At 41.2% G+C, this 22,628-nt stretch overlaps 1 protein-coding gene across 5 annotated transcripts in view; it reads left to right on the forward strand.

Annotated features, from left to right (window-relative positions):
- CREB5 (cAMP responsive element binding protein 5) overlaps positions 1-18,966 on the forward strand; it is a 257,668-nt gene extending 238,702 nt beyond the window's left edge. For 4 of the 5 annotated variants that reach the window (XM_032746734.3, XM_072925667.1, XM_072925668.1 and 1 more), the window contains 4 exons: positions 4,400-4,723; positions 9,761-9,988; positions 10,934-11,042; positions 12,188-18,966. In XM_032746734.3, the coding sequence (XP_032602625.1) occupies positions 4,400-4,723; positions 9,761-9,988; positions 10,934-11,042; positions 12,188-12,351 (825 nt within the window). In that variant the 3' untranslated portion in view covers positions 12,352-18,966. Of the gene's footprint in view, positions 1-4,399; positions 4,724-9,760; positions 9,989-10,933; positions 11,494-12,187 lie in introns of all 5 variants that reach the window. The other variant, XR_012054560.1, reaches the window with a different exon arrangement.
- The last annotated feature ends 3,662 nt before the right edge of the window (positions 18,967-22,628 follow it).

Below are 22,628 nucleotides of genomic sequence, written 5' to 3' on the forward strand. Positions count from 1 at the left end.
TTAACTATAATGTGATATAAATATTATAAATATTGATTAAAATTATAAGTATTGAATATACATGTGAGACCCACAAAATTGTTTTCATTTTTAAATTTGGGAAAAGTAATCTCCAAATTTACAGGTTGATTTTTTTTTTAAAATTATTATTCTTGTAACAAACTGAAAAAAAATGCTGTCTGGTTTTCATTAACAATATTTGAGAAAGAAAGGTAGGGCAAGAACCAAGCCAACTTTGAAATACATGTCACAATTGAGGAAAATTAGAAAGCTAGCAGAAGTGTTAGGGAAGCTGACACTGTTTTTCATTCAGGATCTCAAATGCTTGAAGGCTATTTTTGGCAGATTTGGGGGTTGCCCAAAGATGCTCAATGTATAAGTAAGGATCTATGTTGACAGAAGGAAGCATCAAGCAATTAACTGCACCATGATGTCAGTCTCTAGATAGAAGAAGCACTGTGAAACCCTCTTGTTTCCAAAAAACCTCCAATACACCAGGTACAAGGATAACTTCTTTGAGGTGTTACCTTCATATGGCGTTCAGTGGGGTAGCTTCAGAGTAAATGTCTCAGTTAGGGCCATTGCCACAAGGAGCAGTTCCGTGTTCTGTACAGGGAACACAATGTTCATACCTGTGAAGTGCCAATACCCACTGTTTCCCTTTCCTCCTCAGCATCAAAGATGACAGTATATGTGCTTCTGATTTCCTGTAGGATCAAAAGGGAATTTTATTTATTCACTTGATGAGAGGCAAAGCAGGCTGTTCTCTGTGAAAGATTTCTTTTGTTTGTGTCACTCACAGTCATTTATTGAAATACCATGACTGAGTGGAAATCAGCTATAACTGATGCTGGCCACTATGTTACTTTGATAGAATAATAAAAATAATCAGTAAGGGCCAGAAGTCAGGAAAGGTGAGGACCTCCATCTCCCTCCATTTCCTCTTGCCTTATAAAAGGGAGAAAAAGTTTACCCTAAAAATCATGGGTATGAACTTAGCCGATATTTCAGGTTTAGGTGAAAGCAGGTCTGAGTAGCAATTCTTCTGATTCAGACCCAATTTGCAAACTCCCAGGTCCCTGTGTGCTCGGTGGCGTCAGTCACACAGCTCTTGAAAAAACTGAACGGCCGCAGAATTGGATCTTGGGTTACCTTTTCATTCTAGAGGGGATTTGGTGGTGTCGTCAGTCCAGTAAGCTCAATTTTTATGCCATCACATTTTATTTGACACTAAACTAAAACAGCTGCTTGCAATTAGCAGACATGAAAGAAACAATAACAAAACTGCAGCCTGCCCTTCCAGCGCTACACATACTTAGTGCAAAGAATTTACCAAGTTCTGGTGATTTTGCCTCCCTCTGCTGTAACTGAAACATCAAAAACAATTGATTTCACTGAAGACCAAATGAAAAAAAAAAATGTTTATAATTCCCTGAATGTTTCTGATTGGCAGCGGTGACTGGTTATTAGAAGATTTAGGCTGCTCCAGATGTGGACATGGACAGGACTCTCACTGCTGCAGAGCTGACCCAAGCATGAAGTTAAAGGGAGGCAATAGCTGTTGATGCCCTGGGACAGGATGATGTAGAGAGCTGGTTTCTTACCAGGACTGGGATCCAGGGCAGCTGGCCCACCCTCCCATTTGGAACACTGAACAAGGATCTTGTAAAATACACAGACCAAATGGAAATGACCCCTACTGACTGAAACCAGCTGCATGTCAGACCTCTCACTGTCTCTCTTGATTTGTTATCTCAAATAAATGGATGTGGTAGAAGGGCTACAGAAAGAAAACAAAATAATTTATTCTCCTTGAAGTTGCACCACACTAGCAAGCTTCAGTTTTTACAGCTGAAAAAAAATGTTTATTCACAGATTAGGTTTTTCCCTCTTTTTTTTTTTTTTTTTTTGCTTTGAAAATCTGCAGTTTAGAAGATATACTGTAGTTCAGTTTCAGAGGTCTTTGACAAATAGACATGGTAGATTTTGTAAGGTATTTGTCACATAAAACTGCTGGCTAATGGGAGCTTGATTGTTTTGCATTTAGATTCAGAAAACAAAGTTGCAACAGCTTTTGTTGGTGCATTGTCTTAGACGTGCATGGTGGCTCAGCTCCATGAAAAACATCTTAGTGAGTTTTGAAGAAACATGACACGGAGAAAGATTTGACTTATTAATGCGTTTTCCCCTGTATTTTTCCTAATACACTCCTGGGTAACACCAGTTATTCTAAGCATTGTGAGGAGCCGCTTGAAGTAACCATGGTAGCACTTGAATTCAGGAACAGCTAAGGGCAACAGCTGCTCCAGTCCTCCATTTGATGCCCAGGATGGGTTACTGCTATTGATATTAGGTTGCTCTCTGTTTTGACTTCAGAGGTATAGAAGGAGGTACTTAACCTCACTGGCACAGACACCTTTGATCTCTAATTTTGAGAAGATCATCAGGATGGGACACATGCCATGCAGTTATGGTTTGATAGACTTTTAAAAGGAAACTTCTTAAAATACATCAGTCTAGACTTCATTCTTGCAAACTTACATACTGATGTGTTTTATGTGTTTTGAAAATATACCTTTTTTTTTTTTTTTTTAAGTCTTGGTCAGCCAATTGATCATTAGTGAAAGAAGTCACCAAATTTAGATTAATAGATCTATTAGAGAGTCTCACTAGAATGACCTCCATAAAGTCTGAAAAAGTGCATGGATAGAAAAACTTGAGGACGATACTTTGAAGTGAATGTTACTTCTTTTGCCTTCCACAACCTTCTATGTTTTCCTCTACTTTGCTTTTACTTTTTTCCGCTTAAGAATTTGGTTCTTTCTCACTAACAGTTGTACAAACACAATACAGTAACAGCTTTGAATATAGAAGCCTTTACCTGTGGCCTTGCAGTGTTGCAATAGCCAGATGTTATTTCAATACAAAATAGACTGCAATCCCCATCTATAGGTTCTGAGAGTCCTAGCAGTCACTCTTTTTGCTTTAAAGACAGAACCAAAACCCAGTCGTTGTTCCTCTGCTGGCATTTTTGTCACATTGGCTTATAGTATCTTCTGACAGTCATCTGTGACCCACAGATAGATACTGCTAGGAGGAAAGGCTCGCCTCTGTGCCTCCTACAATTCACCTCTCTGCCTCCTACCACTGCATTTTTTTACTGACTGTCCCATGGTGACATATCCTACAGATGAGTTCTCTGCTATTCATTCTATCCTCTGGTTGGATATGAGGTAGTTATTAGTAATTCAAATCGTGCTGGTCTGGTATCAAGTGATACAATGCACCTCCTTCCTTTCTTTTTTATCTTAACATTTTCTGCTAATTACTTGCATTAGTGAGAGTAAATCAATTTACTTATTCGACAATATAGAGTTAGAGAGGTCTTGGGTGGCTGCCTGTAGATAATGTTGTGTGTTGAGCAAGAAGCAGAACCATGGATGTGAAGGAGATTTCTATGGGTTTGGAAGAAACTCTTCTCCTAGCTGGCATCTGTGAGGCTTGACCTTTGGCACACTCTTGTCGGAGGCCAGCAATTTCAGTAGTCCAAGGCTCAGATGACACCAGCAAGGTGTCTGTATGCCGGTACAGCTCATGGCTTTGGGATGACCCTGTAATTGTGCTGAAAGGGAACTTTTTTACTCTCTATTTCTGCAATATCCTTTGTACACAAAGGCCCTATGGTGCAGTCCAAAATGTTTCAACCTTTCGTACTGGCCTTTAGGTGTGTTCAGGTAAAAGTGAACAAATCCCACTGATACTAAGGAAAGTTTTGCCCTGGTCAGATTCCAGGGCACAATCCAGTGATATGTGGTGTACAAAACAAAGAGAGGTTAGCATGTAATAAAAGGACAACACACACTTGAACTTTTCAGCAAAGGAGGATCAGGTTGAGGTCAATTATTTTCCCATCTTTATGATGAAATAACAGATTGGACACTAGTATACCAGAATTTGAAAAACAAATCAATGCAATATATTTTCCAATGAGTTTTTAAAATAATATCTGAAGTGAAAACAAGACGGCCACTTTGTTGTGTCTTTATTTTAATCAGACTTTTATTTAAAAGCTGTAAGAATACAAGCTTGTTGAAGGTAGCTCTCCTGAACTGGCCAGAGAGATAGTTATTCTTCCTCAGAAGCACAGTAGGAAATGTGAACCTGTTAAATTTCAATTCAAACATTTTAATCTTTGAATATTTGCAGTGGAAAACAAGATTAGAGCCCAAGAATATATTCTTTTTCAAACTGAAGTAAGATGCCTTTTAGTAAGGGAACAGCAATAGAAAAACTAAATAAATCTCAAAACACAAGATGGGGCACCATTTCTGCAACAGCATTTCTGATTGGTCAGATCACCATGTATGAATGTTGAATTTTCTGCCTTGTTCTGTTCCAGAGACTGAAGGCAGCACTGACTCATCATCCTGCCGCCATGTCAAATGGGAATATGAACACCATGGGCCACATGATGGAAATGATGAGTTCGCGACAGGACCAGACACCGCACCATCATATGCACTCACATCCTCATCAGCACCAGACACTGCCACCTCATCATTCATACCCACATCAGCACCAGCATCCAGCACACCATCCTCACCCTCAGCCTCATCACCAGCAGAACCATCCCCACCACCACTCCCACTCGCACCTTCATGCACACCCGGCGCACCACCAGACCTCACCGCACCCACCGCTGCACTCGGGTGGACAAGCACAGGTAGAACATCATGTGCTACTGCATCTCTGAGTTTTGCTGTTGGGTGGATTTAAAGCCTGATCTCAGTATTGTTTCTTCTTGCATGCATATCTTGTTAGATACAAGCCCCTCGGGCTGCTAGTAAATGTCTGCTAATGGTGATGGGGGTGCTCAAACTTTATTTAGAAAATGGAGTGAAGCAACAACTTGTTTTGCTGCCTAATTTACTAGATATTTGTAATTTCTTACTTTATAAGGAGCTCCAAGTCTTTGCAGTGCTCTGAGCTCTGAAGATTGCCACATATCCTTTTATGGATGAGGTTTATTACAGAGATTGGCATATTATATATGTTGCTTAATGTGCTTGAACCTGAACTTCTCAGGCCAAGATTTAACAAGCTGTATGAGTTCTACCTGCAGAAATACATAACAAAGTCTTTAGTGAAATGAAATGGCACTGGTATGTGTATGTGGCATGGGGCAGTATTCAAGACTGGAGATAACAGAGGTAGTTTTAAGTTAGGATATATTGGCTTGGAAAAGTTTAAATGATCCAGACCCTGTGAAGAGGACAGATATCTACATAGTATGAGAGAAGGATTAGCTGTGAGTGCAGCCAGTAGTTGGTGCTTGTTGTGGTAGGAGAAAAAGGAGGGTAAAGCCAGTCCAAGGAGAGAGATTTAAACAAAGAAAGCAGTTTGGATTTGTATTCATGTGACAAGTCAGTGAAGGTCTCTACTGAATGAGGTGGAGGACTCAATTTTTTGGACCAGGTATATCGGCTTCAGCAATTTGGATAATTTGTTATCTGAACTGAATGTTTCTTGAACTAATGAGCTACTAAGCACAAACTTTAGCAGAGTAATTTTTAAGAGGAATTCTATTAATGTCTTCAGATTATAGGCTTCTGCATCAGGATCACACAACAAAATAAAGCTCTGGGGGCAGTTACTGTAACATGTCAGGTCTGGAGAGCGATGTTAAGGAAGACAAACAGGCAGTGCATGGAATGTGAGGACAAAGAGGAATGCCAGCCATAAGAAGTTCAATCTGTGAAGTATTGTGTTGCTTGCAAATACCTTTTCTAAGACAGGCTCTTAGAAAACATTAAAGAAAATGAGAGTATTTGGCTGGCATCCCAGTGTCCCACAGCATTAACTATTTACTAACATCTAGCTTTATTACTGCAGAATCTGCAAGCACATGGGATTTCCCTAAAGTATTTGCTAATGTAAAATGAATTGTCAGCTTTAGAGAAACAGTCTAAGTAAGAGCAACAGACTCCCCTGTGAGAGGATGTCCAGAGCTTTCCTAAGTTTACTTCAGTTTTTACTTTGTGAATTCAATTATTTTCTCATCTGTTAATGAGTTATTTTCCTTGGAGTTGTTTAAAAGCTCCAATTAAAAGTCATCATCTCATATCAGAGAAACCAAAAGTAACCTGATTTCTGTATTAGAGATCACTGAGAGAGTAAGGATAAAGTTGGGCTTAGCCAGTTGAGGACTCCATGGATGAGATGGCGGAAGTCACTTAACTTTCACTGAGGGGTTAGGAGGATAAACATGTTAATGCAGTTGAGGGCATCAGATCCCGTGGTATGGAGCACTGCTTTAATCAGATGAGGAGAAAACTAGGGAAAACAACTACCATGAGGAAACAAACCTCAGAGTTTTGAGGACAGATCTAATGGCCTCCTCCTCTAGGCCCACTTGAACAGAGACCTTGACTTTCTTACACAGTTAGGACAGCTTCAACTTCTTGTGCTTTGTATTCCCTGCTAGCTAGCACCACAAAAGACTCTCAGGCAGGCAAGAAGAGATACAGGCACATGGGTAGGTGGACTGACTGGCAGACACACAGCTGTGTCAGGGTCACTTTCTGCCCAGTACTACATGGCCTCTGGAGCTCAGTCTGTGCAGTCAGATGAGCTTTGCCATGCACAGTCTGTCGCCGGAGGCAACAGACCCCATGGGAGTTCAAGGAGATCTTCACTTTGTCCACGGGTGTAAGTGTCACCAAAGGGATTGGACAGAGGGTGATGGAGTAGCAATCCCAGGGTCAGTGGCTTCCCCAGGCAGCAGAGCACTTGCAGTGCATCTGTTCCTCTGGTGCAAAGGCAATAGTGATTTCTGAGCAGATGCATTGGAGGGTGGAAAAGAAGGGCTTGCTAAGTAATAACCACATAGTTATTACTTTCAAAGCTCATCCATAGTCCCCGTGGTAATGGCCTCTTTGGGGATCAGATTTCTCCAACAGACGTTAATTTTATGGTGCGATTTTCTAATTATTAACCTCCTTATTCTTCTGAGCCAGATTCTTCCATTCCAAACCAGCTGCCAAATGACAGCATGGTCCATGCTGCTGTAAGCTGCATACTCCCATGCCGAGACTGTTGTTATTCTGCACCGTGCCCTTCTGTAATGTTAGAATTAATTTCATGCTTTTCAGATACCATTTTGATACACAGGAGCCCAAGGCATTATGTTTTCATAGAATGAGTGAATGAGTATTAGTTTTGTGGTAAACTGCAAAGAACAGAAGTAAATACTGGATAAAAGTAGAAATCAGCTTCTGATAGGTATCTTTCTGAGAAAGAGAGATATTTTACCAAGTTCTAGCTATGCTGCCTCAACAGCTACAAAAATTATACTGTTATTCTGCATTCGTTCTCTAAAGATTTCTTTATATCAAACTTTGCAGAGTGATAGCTCAAGCAGAGTTGCGGTTTGGATGCCATTTCATTCTCTTAGCTATCCTATGTTTATATTCATGATGGATATGTCATGAGCATTCTCTAAGAACACCAAAATTAACCTACATTTTTATATTTAGTTCATTTTCTTTCTTATGTCCTAGGCAGAGCAATGAAATCCTGCTAGAGAACGATGCTTAGATGGTTAGTAAGATATAATCTAACATTTTTCAGGGTTAAGAGCTATCAAGTAAGAGTCAGTTAATTATCCCACATGACATTATTAGTGGAATAATGGCAGCTCTTATAATTAACATCTTCCTGAGATGCAGAGAAGATTTTGTTGTTCTGAAAATGCACTCTGACTACCCAGAGACTGCCTGGTATATTCTGAAAACAAAATTACTCACTAGTTATTCAGGAGAAAATGACCATATGAGAGGAATTAACAAAAAAAAAAAAAAAAAAAAGTATAGTTACCTTTTTCTGCCTTTGTACCAGACTTCGCTGAGAGGATAAAGAAACAAGAATTTTTAAAGCTGAATGGAAAAGGAGCAAAAACGGATAAGGAAACAGAAATAACAGATCTCTGAAGTCTGGAAAGGTGTTATGTGTAGGAAAATGAAAGGTCTTTGATGAGATGTTGACATTAAAAGGTACTTCTGCACTCAGACATACTGTTAAAGAGGCAACATGCCCAACCCTGGTGGAAAGGGAGCAGCTGGAATCCCTTGGCAGCAGTCTCCTGGCAGAAGGCAAGGGATGCTGGTGAGAATGGGGGATGTGCCCACTGCAGCTGCCATGGACCTGGCACTCCAACCCTAAGTGTGCACAGTGTTGAAAATTTTATCAGCAAACATACGGAGTTCATGCAAGCTGAAATTTTAAACATCAGTCAAAAGATGTGGGGTGGCTTATTTATTTTAGAAGGTTATTCTTACATAAACTTTTTTTCTGCTCCTATGAGAGAGATTCCCGGACAGTGCAACATAAAGCTGGGAATAAATTTGGCTTTATGCAAAAAGTGTTATCAGATGTACAGAATAATTACACATAAAATTGCCACTGTAATTGCCACAAGTCAGCTGGGGGAGGGAGCCAACTAGATTCTAGACAGAAAGGCCACTTCAACTTCACAAGACTCAAGACGATAGTATCATTTTAATTGAGACAGACAGAGGTGTTAGGCAAACATGTTAATTGCGGCAATTGAAATTCAGGGCTCTGTCTGACAAAGTACTGAGTACGTCCACTCCCTGGAGTCAAAAGGAAGCACCTTGGAGGTTTGGGCCTTTGCCAGAACAAGAGGATTAATTTTGAGTCAACAATTCCAGTTTCCAGACGGTTCCAGACTGTGCAGGAGTGGCAGCAGCAATGTGGGCTGAGTGTGAGCAATAGGATCCATGGACTGGGTTCCCAGATCCCAAGCAGACACAGAGAGAGGGTGTCTCCAGAGCCCCACAGCCTGGGTGCCACAGGCAGGCGGGAAGGTATTCCCAGGCAGTTGAACATTAAATCTGGCGCTGGTTCCTGACAGGGACGTGCGAATGTTCCATCTGCCCAGGAGTCAAGTGGAGAATAGTTTACATGGCACTGCCCCTACCATGCATCTTTTCTGTAATACTGTGGGCCAGTTACTCTCAGGAGCAGGATCAATATTCCCCTGCACTTGAAAAAGCATAAATACATCTCTTTTTCCATAGTTTTGTAGCAGTGGACTGGATGTAGTGTTCCTATACTCTCAAAGCCAGGGATAAACTGAATAAAAACAAGTATAGCATCCACAGCACAGAGGTCAAATAGAAACTCGTAAGAGGAATATCCCTTATCCACGCAGTGCAGGGACATCAAAACATAGGTCCAAGCTCAATTCATCAAAACACAGGTTCAACCTAAAGTCTTTCCAGACTTCAGAGATGGCAGAGATTGAGGCAGAGATGGTGAAGCCTGGGAAATATAAATCACCGAAAATTCTGGAGGCAACTGGGGGACAAGGGGAGAAAGAGAGGCACAGAATTTAGACCACTACAGTCTGCTTTGATGGAAACAGATCCTGAGAGAAAGTGGACATTTCAGATTTGAAATAGGCGGTGGCAGAGAATGCATCTAAGTGAATGCTTTTAAGAATTAACTCAAGGGAGAACAAATACTCAGATGATCATTTTAAAAAAACCTTTTTTTTGATCATGGCAATGATTTGCCAGCATCTGCTTTCAGTGGCACTGGTGCAGCTTTTGACTTGAGCCTGTTGCAGACCTTGCTGGAGAGCAGGCAGAGTGTGTGAGATTCCCCTTCCCATTTCAGCATCCCCCTCTGTAACCTCCCCGCCTCGCCACCCCCTGCAAAATGTCTTCTTGCCCTGCAGGTTTCGCCGGCGGCGCAGCAGATGCAGCCCACGCAGACGGTACAGCCACCACAGCCGACTGGAGGTCGCCGGAGGAGGGTGGTGGATGAAGACCCAGATGAGAGGAGGCGGAAATTTCTGGAAAGGAACCGAGCTGCTGCCACGCGCTGCAGACAGAAGAGGAAGGTCTGGGTGATGTCACTGGAAAAGAAAGCAGAAGAGCTCACCCAGACAAACATGCAGCTTCAGGTGCGAGCCACTGTCTGCGCCCCTGAAGACACAGAGGGGCTCTTTGTGCTTGACTGATGGTGCCTTGGGGCTGCCCCCGCACAGTCAGCTCCTAGTGGGAGCTCAAGTACAATCAGTCTGTTAATCAAGATGTGTGTGTTTCAATTAAAGAAATAATTACATTTTAGCAGGATAAGCCAGGAAAAAGCTGTCTTGGGATTTAGAAGCCTTCACTAGATGGAGTTGTATTTATTTTCTTTCCTTGTCACTGTTTTTCGTGGGGATTTTTTTTTTGAAGTGCCATTAACATGTCTGTAAAAATTTTCTTCAGACCAGGGCATATAGTTAAACCCTCATTCAAAGCCAGCAAGATAGAAGCAAAAATTGATTAATCTATCAGTGAGGAAAATGAACTGGATAGATGAAAATGCCATGAATATGACAATAAAACCTTTTTTTACAGTGATGAACTTATGGTAGGCACAGTACCTCTGCTTCATACAGAGGTGTGCCTGTGTGCCGCCAAGGGTAGGAAACCATTTGCAGAATGGCACTCCTTCAAAACATTCTCCCACAAACCTCAGAGGTGTGAGAAGCACCCAGGCACTGGCTGTGGCCAAGCTGTAGGTGACAGCAGTTCTGCCACCGTGCCCTTGAGCATGGCAACGTAGCCTTTGCCCTCACGGGTCTGCCCCCAGCCTCATGCAGAGAGCCCCAGTATTTCCTGAGTAGACTGAAACATTGCTTAAGTATCTCTGGTGCTGTGAAGTTTAGTTCATTTGTCAGACTGCCTTCAGAGGTTACTGATAAATAATGTCACTGACAAATATTAACATAAACGCAGCACACAAGTACCTGAATGCCTTTTTTGCTCAGTTCTTTCAAAGTTATGGAGCAGGTTTTGTGTTCTTGGGTAGAAGCTCCGTGGAATAGCATGGCTAACCAAAGTCTCTCTTTCCTCTCTAGAACGAGGTTTCCATGCTGAAAAATGAGGTAGCACAGCTGAAACAGTTATTGTTAACACATAAAGACTGTCCGATAACAGCTATGCAGAAAGAATCACAAGGATATCTAAGTAAGTAGCTGGTATGTTTGCGCTGTCTCCACACTCCTCACAGGAAAGCAAACCTTCCAATTCTTCCCTCCAGAACCCTTTCTTGGTCATGCTATCACTTGAACCTGTCTTCTCAAACATCATCCAAGCCATCCAATCTCCTGCCCTTATTTATCCAGCCCCGCTCAAAACCAAAAAAGCCCCGGTTTGCATCCCACACAGCAGAGCTAGTCTTCCCCACCCCTCCTTTCGGCAAGGAGATGCACACGGATGGACACTCACTCCCCTGTGGAGGATCCTGCTTGAACTCACAGCTCCAAACCTGCAAGAGTCCTCCTGGACACGGCGCTGCCAGAACCTTAAAATAACTCTCAAAAGGAAAGTTAAAAAGGAAAACTTTACAGTCCCCTCCAGCGAAAATGGTACTGTGCTCTGACAGTGGCACAGACCAGGCCTGGCGCAGGTTTTCAAGGTTTGTTAACTCTTTTTTAACTCTCATCTTTCTTTTTTTTTTTTTCCAAAAAATTCTCAGCTAACAGAGACATTTAATCAATTCTTTCTAGTTGACGCATTTTGTGAGTGTAGTAATTTAGAGACAAATTCTCTGTTTCATTTTAGTACAGTTCAGAAGAGCCTCAGGGCTTGCTAGATTGTGACATTGTCTTAAAATAGAGACCATTTCTGTCTCCTCTGCATCACTATGCATCTGTCTCTTTAACAGAACTCAAAGAAAAAAACTCATAATTGCATTACATGCCTATCAGCTGTTGCTTGAATTAGATTTTCTGTATTGCAGCGCACTGCACTCTAATTTTGATTCCTGCTGGAACAAATAAAGCATTTAGGCATCCCAACTGATTTTTAAGACCTTAAGATATCAGACTTTTTATCCCAACATTAGTTTCAGTCATTAAGGTCTTGGAATTTTTTCAAGACTCAACTCCTGAAGTCAGGTTGATAACAGAGAAGCTGGCTTGGAAAAAAAAAAGAAAATGAAAACAATCTTAAGACAGACAGTGTTGGATAACTGCAATTAAATTTTGAAATCCTGGGCCTTGTGCATGCTTCAGGTTGTCAGTATTTCCAAGAGTATCACTCAGCCTAGGTTTTTTACTCGGATGGAAAAATGAATGTGTGTTGTCTCTGTGCCCTCATTCCCTTCCCAGGTCCTGAGAGCAGTCCTCCTGCAAGCCCGGTCCCAGCTTGCTCCCAGCAGCAAGTCATCCAGCACAACACCATAACAACCTCTTCCTCTGTCAGCGATGTCGTGGGAAGCTCCACTCTCACCCAGCTCGCCAGCCACAGAACAGACATCAACCCCATCCTTTAAAAGTGGTTGATCAGAAACTGCTGGGGGAGTGTGGTACCGTATCAAAGCATCCTCTCTGCTAAGGACATTTGCAACCGTAACTCAAGCCTGGAAGATTCCTCAGTTCTTGAAAGACTCTGGCTATTCATTTTTATAGTTATTAAAATGTCTTTTATACTTAGTTACATAAAAGGGAGTTACGCAATTAATATTCTATCAGCTTGAGAAATGCTTTGGTGCTTTCTCCATTTTTTTGGTACCAGTTACTTGTTTATAAACCTAACTGTTTCTGTACATAGTCATGTTTCCTTCTCACCAGTATAGCCTGCAGCCTCAGAAATACGAAGTTGTGTTAAACTGCAGCTTGTTAGCCAATGTGAGGCATGAAAAGTATTAAACAGTCAAACATAGGTAACTAGGAGTAATTAGGCTATAAATATAGACCAAGGGCATCTGCTGACAGCATAATAAAAAAGAGTTAGCGTTGTGCTATCAGCAGATCGCGTCTTACATTCAGAGCCTCTTTCAGAGCAGTTATATAGGATGTGGCTTCAGGACGAAATCAAGCCCAAATAGCGTGCTCTTTTGTCTAGCCCTCCCCCTTCTCCTCTCTCCCCTACCCTGGCCTTTTTCTCCTCCAGTTATTCTCACACCTTCCTTTTCCCTTCCTTTTCATTTCCCAGCTTTTTTTTTACTTGCTTTTTTTTTTTTTTTTTCATTCCAAGGCTTCCTCGCTTCCCTCTTTTTCTCAAAGAATGGTAATGAACAAGAAATCTTCAAGCCCACCTAAAAACTGTCAGCACGACTGCTGCTTTCACTAGCTCTTCATACGCAGTTGGGCTGTGCCAAGCATTTGGCTTTTAAAAAATACAAATGCTCCTGATTTAGTGTTTTTAATAAATAGGGAAAGGTTAAAACAGCGCAGCCGCAGGTGAAGCAGGATGGTGGGCCAGCTGTGTTGATGCTAGCAGCCCTGTAAGCTTCTGTGGTGCAGTAGAGGAATAGCGAGCAACACCTGAGAGTCACAGCAATTTTTTGCACTGCCATTCATTAATGTAGGAAAATCCATGTAGTATATAATAATTCGGAAAAGTTCTGTTCCCCAACCTGGTTGCATTGTTCTAGCAATGAAAGCTAAGAGCCTCAGGCTTCATGGGCTATAAATGAGAAATAAATCACTGTAATGGTTCTGACCATTTGGAAAAATGCCATTTTTAATTCCCAGGGAAAGACCTGCTCTCTGCAGGCATTCCTTTAAACATTCACAGACTGATCCCAAGCTGGCAGTCAGCAGTGTAGCTTCACTGACTTTAATGGCACTTAACACCCGCTTACCATGGGTAAGGAATTGTTCTTTTGGACGCTAAATAATTTTTAGAAGGCACGCAGTGGCTAAAAAATGCTTCAAGAATGCCAAGTCCCACACTTGGGATAAAATACAGTCCTGCAGAGAGGGTCTGGAAAAGAGCCTTATGCTACAATTAAGGTTTTTGTTTGGACTCTGAGCCTGCCCCTCAGCACAACTGATTTGCATCCCCAAGTGGTCCCAGTGATTGATGGGAAAATCAGACAGAGATGATGCCAGTTAATTATGCTGCCTTGCTGTATGCTGGGACCTGATTTTGCTCTCAAATCTGTCAGAGGCAAAACCTCCCACTACTTGCTCAGGGAGCAGGGTCCAAGCTGGTGAAAAATGTTCAAACATGTTGAGCTGCATCTTCAATAGCAAAATTCACTTTATTACCAGAAAATCCTCTAGCCCCAAACACACTTTGTTCTGAAGCAAAGCTCTCTTCCTCAAAGACTGTGTGCTTGGTCTTTGGAGAAGTCATGGGTTTTAAAAGGGTGGGACTCCTCCATGCAGGAGGGAGACTGAAACAACTGAAGTGTGAGAAGGCTCTGTAAGGAGCAGGGCTTGCCTTGAAGGGAAAGCAAATTTCTGAGCATCATTCATTGCCGAATTAGTTCTTATCTTGGTGACTAACTTTTTATCAGTATCCTTTTCTTTAACAGCTCGCTTTCCATTTATGCAAATACATTCAAAAGAAGATTTTTAATGTACAGTGTAAATCTTGACTTGATTATATAGTCTAAGAACCAAAAAAAAATTATGAAAAAATACAAATGTAAAGGATTTTCTATTATATTTTAGACAAACATATACTTTTAAAGTGTTTTAAATATTGAATCTATAATTTTTTTTAATCTCCAGTTGTAATAGCTAAATGGTTTTGCTTCATCATGGCTCCCAAGAGAACTTTTTTCAAATATGCTGTCGAGAAAAATGTTCCAGCTGAATATCCACTATGTAAAAAACCCAAATAAGCATTTCCCCCACATCTGAATTTCATCATCCACCATCAAAAAGGAAATGCCATTGCAAGGTTAATTTATAAAACTTTACCTCTATATGGGTAGCACTTAAATACATTTAAAAAATTAAAATCAAAGTTGTTGGTAATATTAGAATACCCAGTTGAGCTACACTGCACTAGAATTACGGTTTAGCTTCATTTTATTCAGTCTCCTCAATTAAAATATTTAGCTGTTAAAATGAAAGCCTCTACATTAAAAAGAAAAAAAAAAAGAAGAAATACAAAAACCTTGCCTAAGTTTTGTTAAATTCAGCAACTTGACAGTTTGACTGATGTGTATTATATATAGCTCAATTATTTCTTTTTTTAATGCTAACTAGGCAAGCCAACCACACATGTTGGCCTAAATGTGTAATTACAATGAAATGTCTCCTCTCTATACTATTGGCCTTTAGGTATAATCCTTGCTAGTGATATGGAAATAAGTAAAGGATGAAAAGCTATTTGCTATTGCTTCTTGTAACTGTGCCGCAGGTTCACAGGCCAAGATAACATGCAGCATATTTGTATTGGCTGTATCATTGGGAAAAGGACCAACCATACCAGGCACCTTATATTATTCATCAGATTTGCTTCCACATTAAAATGCTCTTGTTTTCCAGGGGAGTTATCCTGCAGCCTTTCCTCAGGCTGCTGGTCCAACCAGGCACTGGAGGCTGCCTGAGCAAGGGCTGTGAAGAGGGCTGAGAAGCCCCAGCCCTCTGTCTCCAGGATGTCCCTCTGCAATGTGGTCAGTGGCAGCAGCCTCTTCCTAAGCAAGCATGTCACTCTAAATGCACTTCCTGGGCTCTTTCCATCAAGGAAGAATTCTGCTTTTCCACAAGCTACTTCTGGAGACTGCTGCACTTTCCTCTTGCCCTGACAGTCCAGCCTGTTGCTGGGCTCACTAGGCTCTGTGCCCTAACCCACTGCCAGCAGAGGACAACTCTGATCACTTCCATCATCCACTCCCTAGGGCGCTTGCAGCATGGTGAGCCTTGGCCAGTGCCTTGTTCAGGAAGAGGTGTTACCATACCATAGACAGCATCTTGTGGGTGTGACATTGGAAGCAGGTGGAAATCTCAGCCATGGAGAACTGCAATACTTTGATCACAAAGAAATGATGCTGCGATCCAGCTCTGGCACCCCCAGCCCCCCTTCCCCAAGTCAATTTATGCAAGCCATATTCATAACGCTGCCTGTGGGAGACAAGTAGTTTGTGTGCTATCATGGTGTGTTTTATAAGGACAACAATGATGATGATGATTTATGGAGAATTTCATGCTGTTGGGAGTTAATTCCTGCTATGAAGCTAAATGTCTGCTGCCCATATTCTGAATAGTGGAAAGTCAATGGTTCAGTGCCTCAGTGCGTGTGGATTTAGTGTTAATGACTCAGTCCTGTTAACTAACAAGCCAGCTGTAACTGTTGTTAAATGCCCAACTTTTAAGGATTCATATTTTTTTAAGCAACAATATTTAGTGTTGAAAACTAGCCTTTTAGTTTAGGCAAAATGTGCTTTTTAGCAGCTAATACCTTTTTTAAAAAAAAAGCGTATAGAGTGAATTTATGAAAATTCATGAGGACCAAAGCAATTTTAAAACAGGAATCTATTAATTTAGTATTCACATAGAATTTTATAAAGTATTTATTAATAAATGTTATTTTAACACATTCCATTTGAACAGTATTCTTGTACAGAATCTGTTTGGTTTTTTTTTTTTAAGTTACAATATTAGTTTCGCAATAAACTACTCTAGGTGTGTGTGCATCTTAATCTTTCAGGGTCTCAAGCAGAAGTCATCCATCTAAGATGGAACAGTTTGCTGCTGAGGTCAGTTGTACAGAAATTTCTAGAATTAAATGTTTTCCTTAAAGCAGCATCTGCTTTTTTTTTTTTTTTTTTTTTTTTTTTTTTTAACAATGAAACAAATTATAAACCTTCAGTAGTTTCCTTTGTATTTCAAAATGTGCTTTCTCGTTTGAGAAAGCATGAGTCAACATATAACTGGAAAGCCTGTCTCTTTTTTTCTGCTTTTTTTTTAGGGCTGATTTTATACATCACCACAGAAGATCTAACCCCATCCTCATTTCTCATCTAATATCACATAGTGAGTTGCACTATACTGCCTTATCATTGCCTCTTCAGTCCTCTTACTAAGCAGTGTTCCTTAGATTTAGACCATCAAAGCTCCATTATACATCAATGAAAATTACTAGAGGGGGAAGAAGAGAAAAAAAAAATCTGTAGACATAAAACCTAAACTGTGCCTATAAAACAAAACCAGTTACAACTAATTAGTATCTTATTTCTACATTTCAATTATTTATATTCTTTTAAAATTGCACTTTAGCTCTTGCTGTCTTTCTTGCTCTCCCTTGTTGAATCATTTATAAACACTCTTGTAAAAGTTTTGCACCAGATACATTTATATGCTTTCACTGGTGGCATATCTACAACTTGTCTCTCACACCTGCCCAAGCAGAGAAGCTGAGACCAGCCAGTCTGCAGTGTGACTTAGACTTTACACCCTCTTCATGACAGCATATAAATGTTTTATTATGCAATGTGTGTGATGTGAGGCGGCATCTAAGCTACATTTTAATCTCTCATCCCAAGAACCAAAGTGTCCTGTATATCGTAAGGTCAGGAGACTGGCTCTGTTGTGCATTGTGAGGCACTTTGACTGTTGTCCAACTCACAGTAGCTGCAAAGCTGCAGTGGTAACAGTGGCCATACTATGTATTAGAGTTCTGAATCAATAAAATATGTTGCCTTATAACTTGACTAGGGACAGCACCTTTAAAAAGAAAAAATAGAAGAGACAAAAAGCTTCTAAGAACAAATAAAAGCAATAAAATCTCAAGCGATTTGAACACCAAAAAAAATTCAATTTTTCAACATCTGAAACCATCACCTTGCTGCATAGACAAAGAGACTGTTTACATCCATAACTTCTTTTTAGGTTTGTTTTTTTTTTCCAGAGCTTACAGTTATCTCAGTTTCATCAGTGGCTTTATGCTTAAGAGCTAAATTGCTCACCATTATTGGTTTTCTATAGCTTTCAAAATGACTTTATAGCAAATCCTAAACTGCATGAGGCCAAAAATGTCAGTGTTCACACACACTCAGAGACAAGATTGATTCTTTAAGTGGAAATCTGATCCTTTCCCAGGCTCTCCTTGGACTGGAATCAATAACTGCAACTCGTTATATTTAGACCTATGTGTAATACCTGGGATTCAGGATCTCCAGTTCTACAATTATGCAAGTTAAATGTTAGACTTGCTGAGTTTCACCTGGTGGAACTGCTCAAAAAGCCCATGGTCAGAGCCAGCTATTTGATGCCGTGAGGGTCTTAGGCCCAACTATCTTTCTTGACTGAAAATCTGCATGACAGCCTTCTGAATGAAGACTGAAAGCTCCTTCCAGCTTTGCAGAAACTGCAGCAGTATCCTGGGGTGAGGGAGGTGGGAGAACTGATTTGGCATTTCAAGGGAAATGCCTTCCTTGCTGGAATCTAGGAAATTTCAGAGAAATATTTTCCCCACCCCACAGTGCTGACATTGCAAGGAGTTCCCTGACATCACCTTTAGCATGCTTCCACAAGACAAACTACTTTGCACGAAAGGTGTATTTGCTCTTCTGAGTAAGAACAATTGCCCTGAGAGTTTTGCCAAGGGTTTTACCATTGGGACCCAAGTGTTCCCCAGCCCATGGCTGTGAGCTCTGTATCCCTCTCTCTGTAGCAGCTCTCTTCAAACACTGGGTAGCACTCATCAGTGAACATTGCTTCTTTGGACTATTGCCATTGTCCTGGTTTTAAGGAACTTTTAGCACTGCTTGGAGTAAGCCTAAACTATCGAAGTTTATATATAAATATATATATATATATATATATATTATATTAAAAAAAAGGTGCTGTCACAGTAAGTTTTGGGCTTGAGGTTGTTTGTATTGTATGCAAAGGTTTTGTGTTTGTATGTCTGTTTTATTCTGTAAAGCAACCACCTTCCTTACTGGAGGGAGATACTTTTTTTTTTGGTACATAAATGTAAATACTTGCTGCAGCATTTAATATGTTTAATTTTATGTTAAGCTTTTTATTGCATTGTGAACCCATTATTGTTACAAATGGACAATGAGTTCATTGAGACTGTTCAACTAGGTCAGATTTTTACATCTCTTTCTAGCTAGAAGAGAAAGGATTTTTGTGCATTTGTACAAATGTTAATAATATCACTGCAATTCCAATATAATAAAGCACTCAAATACAAAGAATTCCAAAAGTTTGTCTGTATTTATAGTCCAGACATTTTACCATAAGTGTAACTCCTGCAGTTAAACCGAGTTACTCTTCACTGATTTCTATTATGACTTACAGCCCCTCCTCTCCCTCCAGACTGGAGGAGCAGCACAGTTCAGGGCACACTGCTGTCTGGCGGCAGGAACAAGGCACTGTGCAGACCTTGCGGCTCACCATTGTCCTCCGGCAGCCGAGGTGACTTGGTAAGAACAAGTTCTCTGAACTTCTTCCAAGCAGGGAGGCTGCAAAGCCTCAAAAAAAAAGACTTACGTGGTGGAGCCTGACATGAGGCCTCTGCATAAGGATGAGACAAGCTGTTACTTTACTTTTCCTTGCAGCTGGAGTGTGCTTGTATCAAAATACACTCCATGCTTTTTATCCCGCCAACCTCTCGTCTTGCCAAAAGCTGCCTGGAAATGGATTTCCTGCTGGGCTAATTAGCTCTAATTGTGATGCCCCTGTTATCTTGCCAACCTCATTTCTCACTATAAATTGGTCCAATACAGACCTTGGCACAATAATGCACAAACTGTAATCTAAAGTTAGCTGGGACGAACCCATCTCTCCAGTGGGAATTAGATTAGCTGTAGATTAATGCAACTTGATGTCTTGCTGGCAGTCCCAGAGCGAGAGCCTGACCCAAGTGGTGCAGCCTCAGTGACAAGGACCAGCCTGCCTGCAAGCGCTCTGTGCTGGTGTCACACTGCAGGATATCGGCCCCATGCGGTGTGACCATACTGCTCCCTTGGGGGCCCTGGCACAGGCACAGCTTCTGCTGCTCTCCCCCCTAGTTTTTAAAAGGCTAAATCTGGCCAAGAGCATTCACCCTCCTAAAATGGGTAGGAAAAATGCAGAGCCATGCCCCTGTTCTCATCCTCCCCTTGTAAAAGCTGGAAGATGGGGCAGTGGGTGCACATGGCTCCCTCTTTAAAGGGGTATAGCAGATGTTTTCCCCAAACATAAAGGCATGGCATTAGCTGGATCCTTTTCTGAGGTCATATACTCCTGCATTGCCTTTAAAGCAGGGATGTCATGCCACTGCTTACATGTATTTATAAAGCAGGGCTCTTGCTCTGGCACCAAATACTGAAAGAGGATCATCATATCTGTAAAAATAGGTGCCTCTCATGAAGACATATCACAGGATAACTTTATTGTCCACACAGTTATATTTACACCTGACAGCATGAGCTAAGCAAGATGTATTCAGGCTGAGGTAACACTGCTCTTTACAGCTGATTCATGGTTTCCCAAACCTGATCATAGTATTTGTTCTTCTTCCAAGCAATCCACTGCTACTATTGCTCTCTCCAGGCTGCTCTGGACATCATAACAAAGTTATTATTAGCAAGAAAATGAATCAGTGTAAGCACACACTCTTCTCCTTTCCAGGGATGCAGCCAGAACTAGACTAATCGGAGCATACTCTGCATCAGCAAGAAGGTTGCCCCAGGTTATACTGGTCAGAGCAGCGGTGTCTCGAGAGAGATTCCTTCCCTCTGCCACACCAGCCTCTTGTGTTATGGCTGGATTCACTTAGCTCCTCAACATGTCCCAGCTTTTTCCTGAACCCAGGATGCAACCCACTTGCTATAAGGGCATTCAAAACTAATGGCAGTGTAGCACCGAGTTCACATAAGCAAGCACAGAGGACACCATAGGTACCCAAGGACATTGGCAAAAACCAAGGCAGAATAACAGTGCAACAGCAGCAATTTGGAGAAAGCAAACACCTCCCAAAAGAAGGCGTGTGCAGATAGGGGAGGGTGGTGAACTCCCATGAGTCCAGATGTAAACAGACACAAGAGCTGAGAAATTGGAATTGAACTGGTGCTAGAGAAACCCTTGGATGGAAAAACATGGCAGACATGAGTGCTTTTTTGTTATAAAAAGTTTACAAATAGTGCGATAGAGGGAACACTGGACGTGCAAGGATGCAAAGCTCTTCACTATCACTCTAACTCTCAGCAAAAAACAGACAAAGCATATCTGACCTCCTTTTGGAGAATCTCCCCACATGCAGCCCTTGGGAACAGGCTCAGAAATTATGTGGTTGGTTAGGTCCCCTCATTAGCAACGCTTTTTACCCACAGCTCTAGCAAAGGCTTGCAGGACAGACCTACCTCTCAGCTTTCCTGCCCACCTGTAGTCACTTTCTAGTTGGAAGGAGGCAATGGATGTTTTCTCCACAACAGCCACTGGCTGCTGAGGGCCTACTACAGGACACTCCAGCTCTGGGCCTACCCCCAGAATTAACCAGTTACACACACTTGACTTTACTCACAGGCATTTGTGGGCTTACCCACAGGGAACAGGAACAAGATAAATCACAAAAATTTACTGAGAACTTTTTTCTATGGAATCAAATAATTAATGATCAGAAAGAAGGGGTCAGAGTTAAACCAGGACCAACACTATCATTTAGGTCAGAGCCAACAACTTATGGTCTGGGACTATTTGCTCAATTCTTTAGTCTTCTTTGTTATTGCAATTGCCCTAATTTCTTTTTCTTTTTTTTTTTTTTTTTTTTTTTTTTTTTTGCCTCTGAGCTGCTGTGCAACAACAGAGACATTTGTTTTAGTGGCTCTAAGAGGGCATTAGTGCTGCCATGTGCTTAAAACTCTTTTTCTGCAGCATTCTTGAGCAGTATTTTTCCTCCAGCCTCTATTCTCCAGCAATACAATGCCACAGTATGAGAATGACCCAGCGAAGCTGATAAAATATTTAAGACGCGTGTTCTGATTGTGTTAGGTAAGAAAATACCACCAGAGCCTGACCATTAGTGAACCTGATCAGTTCATTCCCCCAGGAATAAGTCCATTCCTGCCAGCAGAGCAAGCCAGAGCAGTCTGAATTAGAGGCAGTGAGGCAGCTGCCTTTCCCAAAAGAGAGGGAAGCTTGAAAGTGTATTTTGCAGAGATGAGGAATTTGCAACCTGAGTGTCCTGCTCTAAAAGCAAGAAAAAGAGATCTATAGGTATATAGATAAGCAGACATATATTCTATAGATACATATAGATGACACAGATATATAGACGCAGACAGCAGAGATGTGTGCTGTGTATATGTGTATACAGCAGGTCAGCAGGTGTTTTCACAGGGCATTGCATTCAGCTGACAGCAAGTCAGCTTAAAAGAAAGAAAAATATTTGACATAACTGGCCAGTTCATGTAGGAAATTGAGTCGAGAAAAAATAAATAAAGGCAGAAATGGATTAGTTTAAATTTGGGGCCCTCTGGATTATAATGGATCCCATAGGAAGACAAGAGGCTTTGTATGGAAGGACTCTATATCCTCCTTGCACTTTCCCTTTTGTTTCACTAATCATTTTCATTCTGTGCTATATGGTGGTTTAGCCAATTCCAGCTTAGAAGTTTTTCTTAGCTTCAAAAAACTGTGCTACAAAGACAACACATAGCCAAGGATAAGAAAAGGAAACTGCCCCCAGTGGGACATGCCTGTGGACTACAGTTTATACTGGGTTGTGTAGGGTATCACAACACCAGGCATTGTTTTGTCTTGGTGTTTTGCTGTTGGTATTTCTGTTGTGGCTGCTCCCTGTACTTTGATCTATATGTTAAATTGTCGGAATTGGAGTCAGGCAGTTTTCACATGCTGGATGGGGAGGATGAGGAAG

The sequence above is a fragment of the Taeniopygia guttata genome, chromosome 2 (genome assembly GCF_048771995.1).
Source record: "Taeniopygia guttata chromosome 2, bTaeGut7.mat, whole genome shotgun sequence".
NCBI lineage: Eukaryota > Metazoa > Chordata > Aves > Passeriformes > Estrildidae > Taeniopygia > Taeniopygia guttata.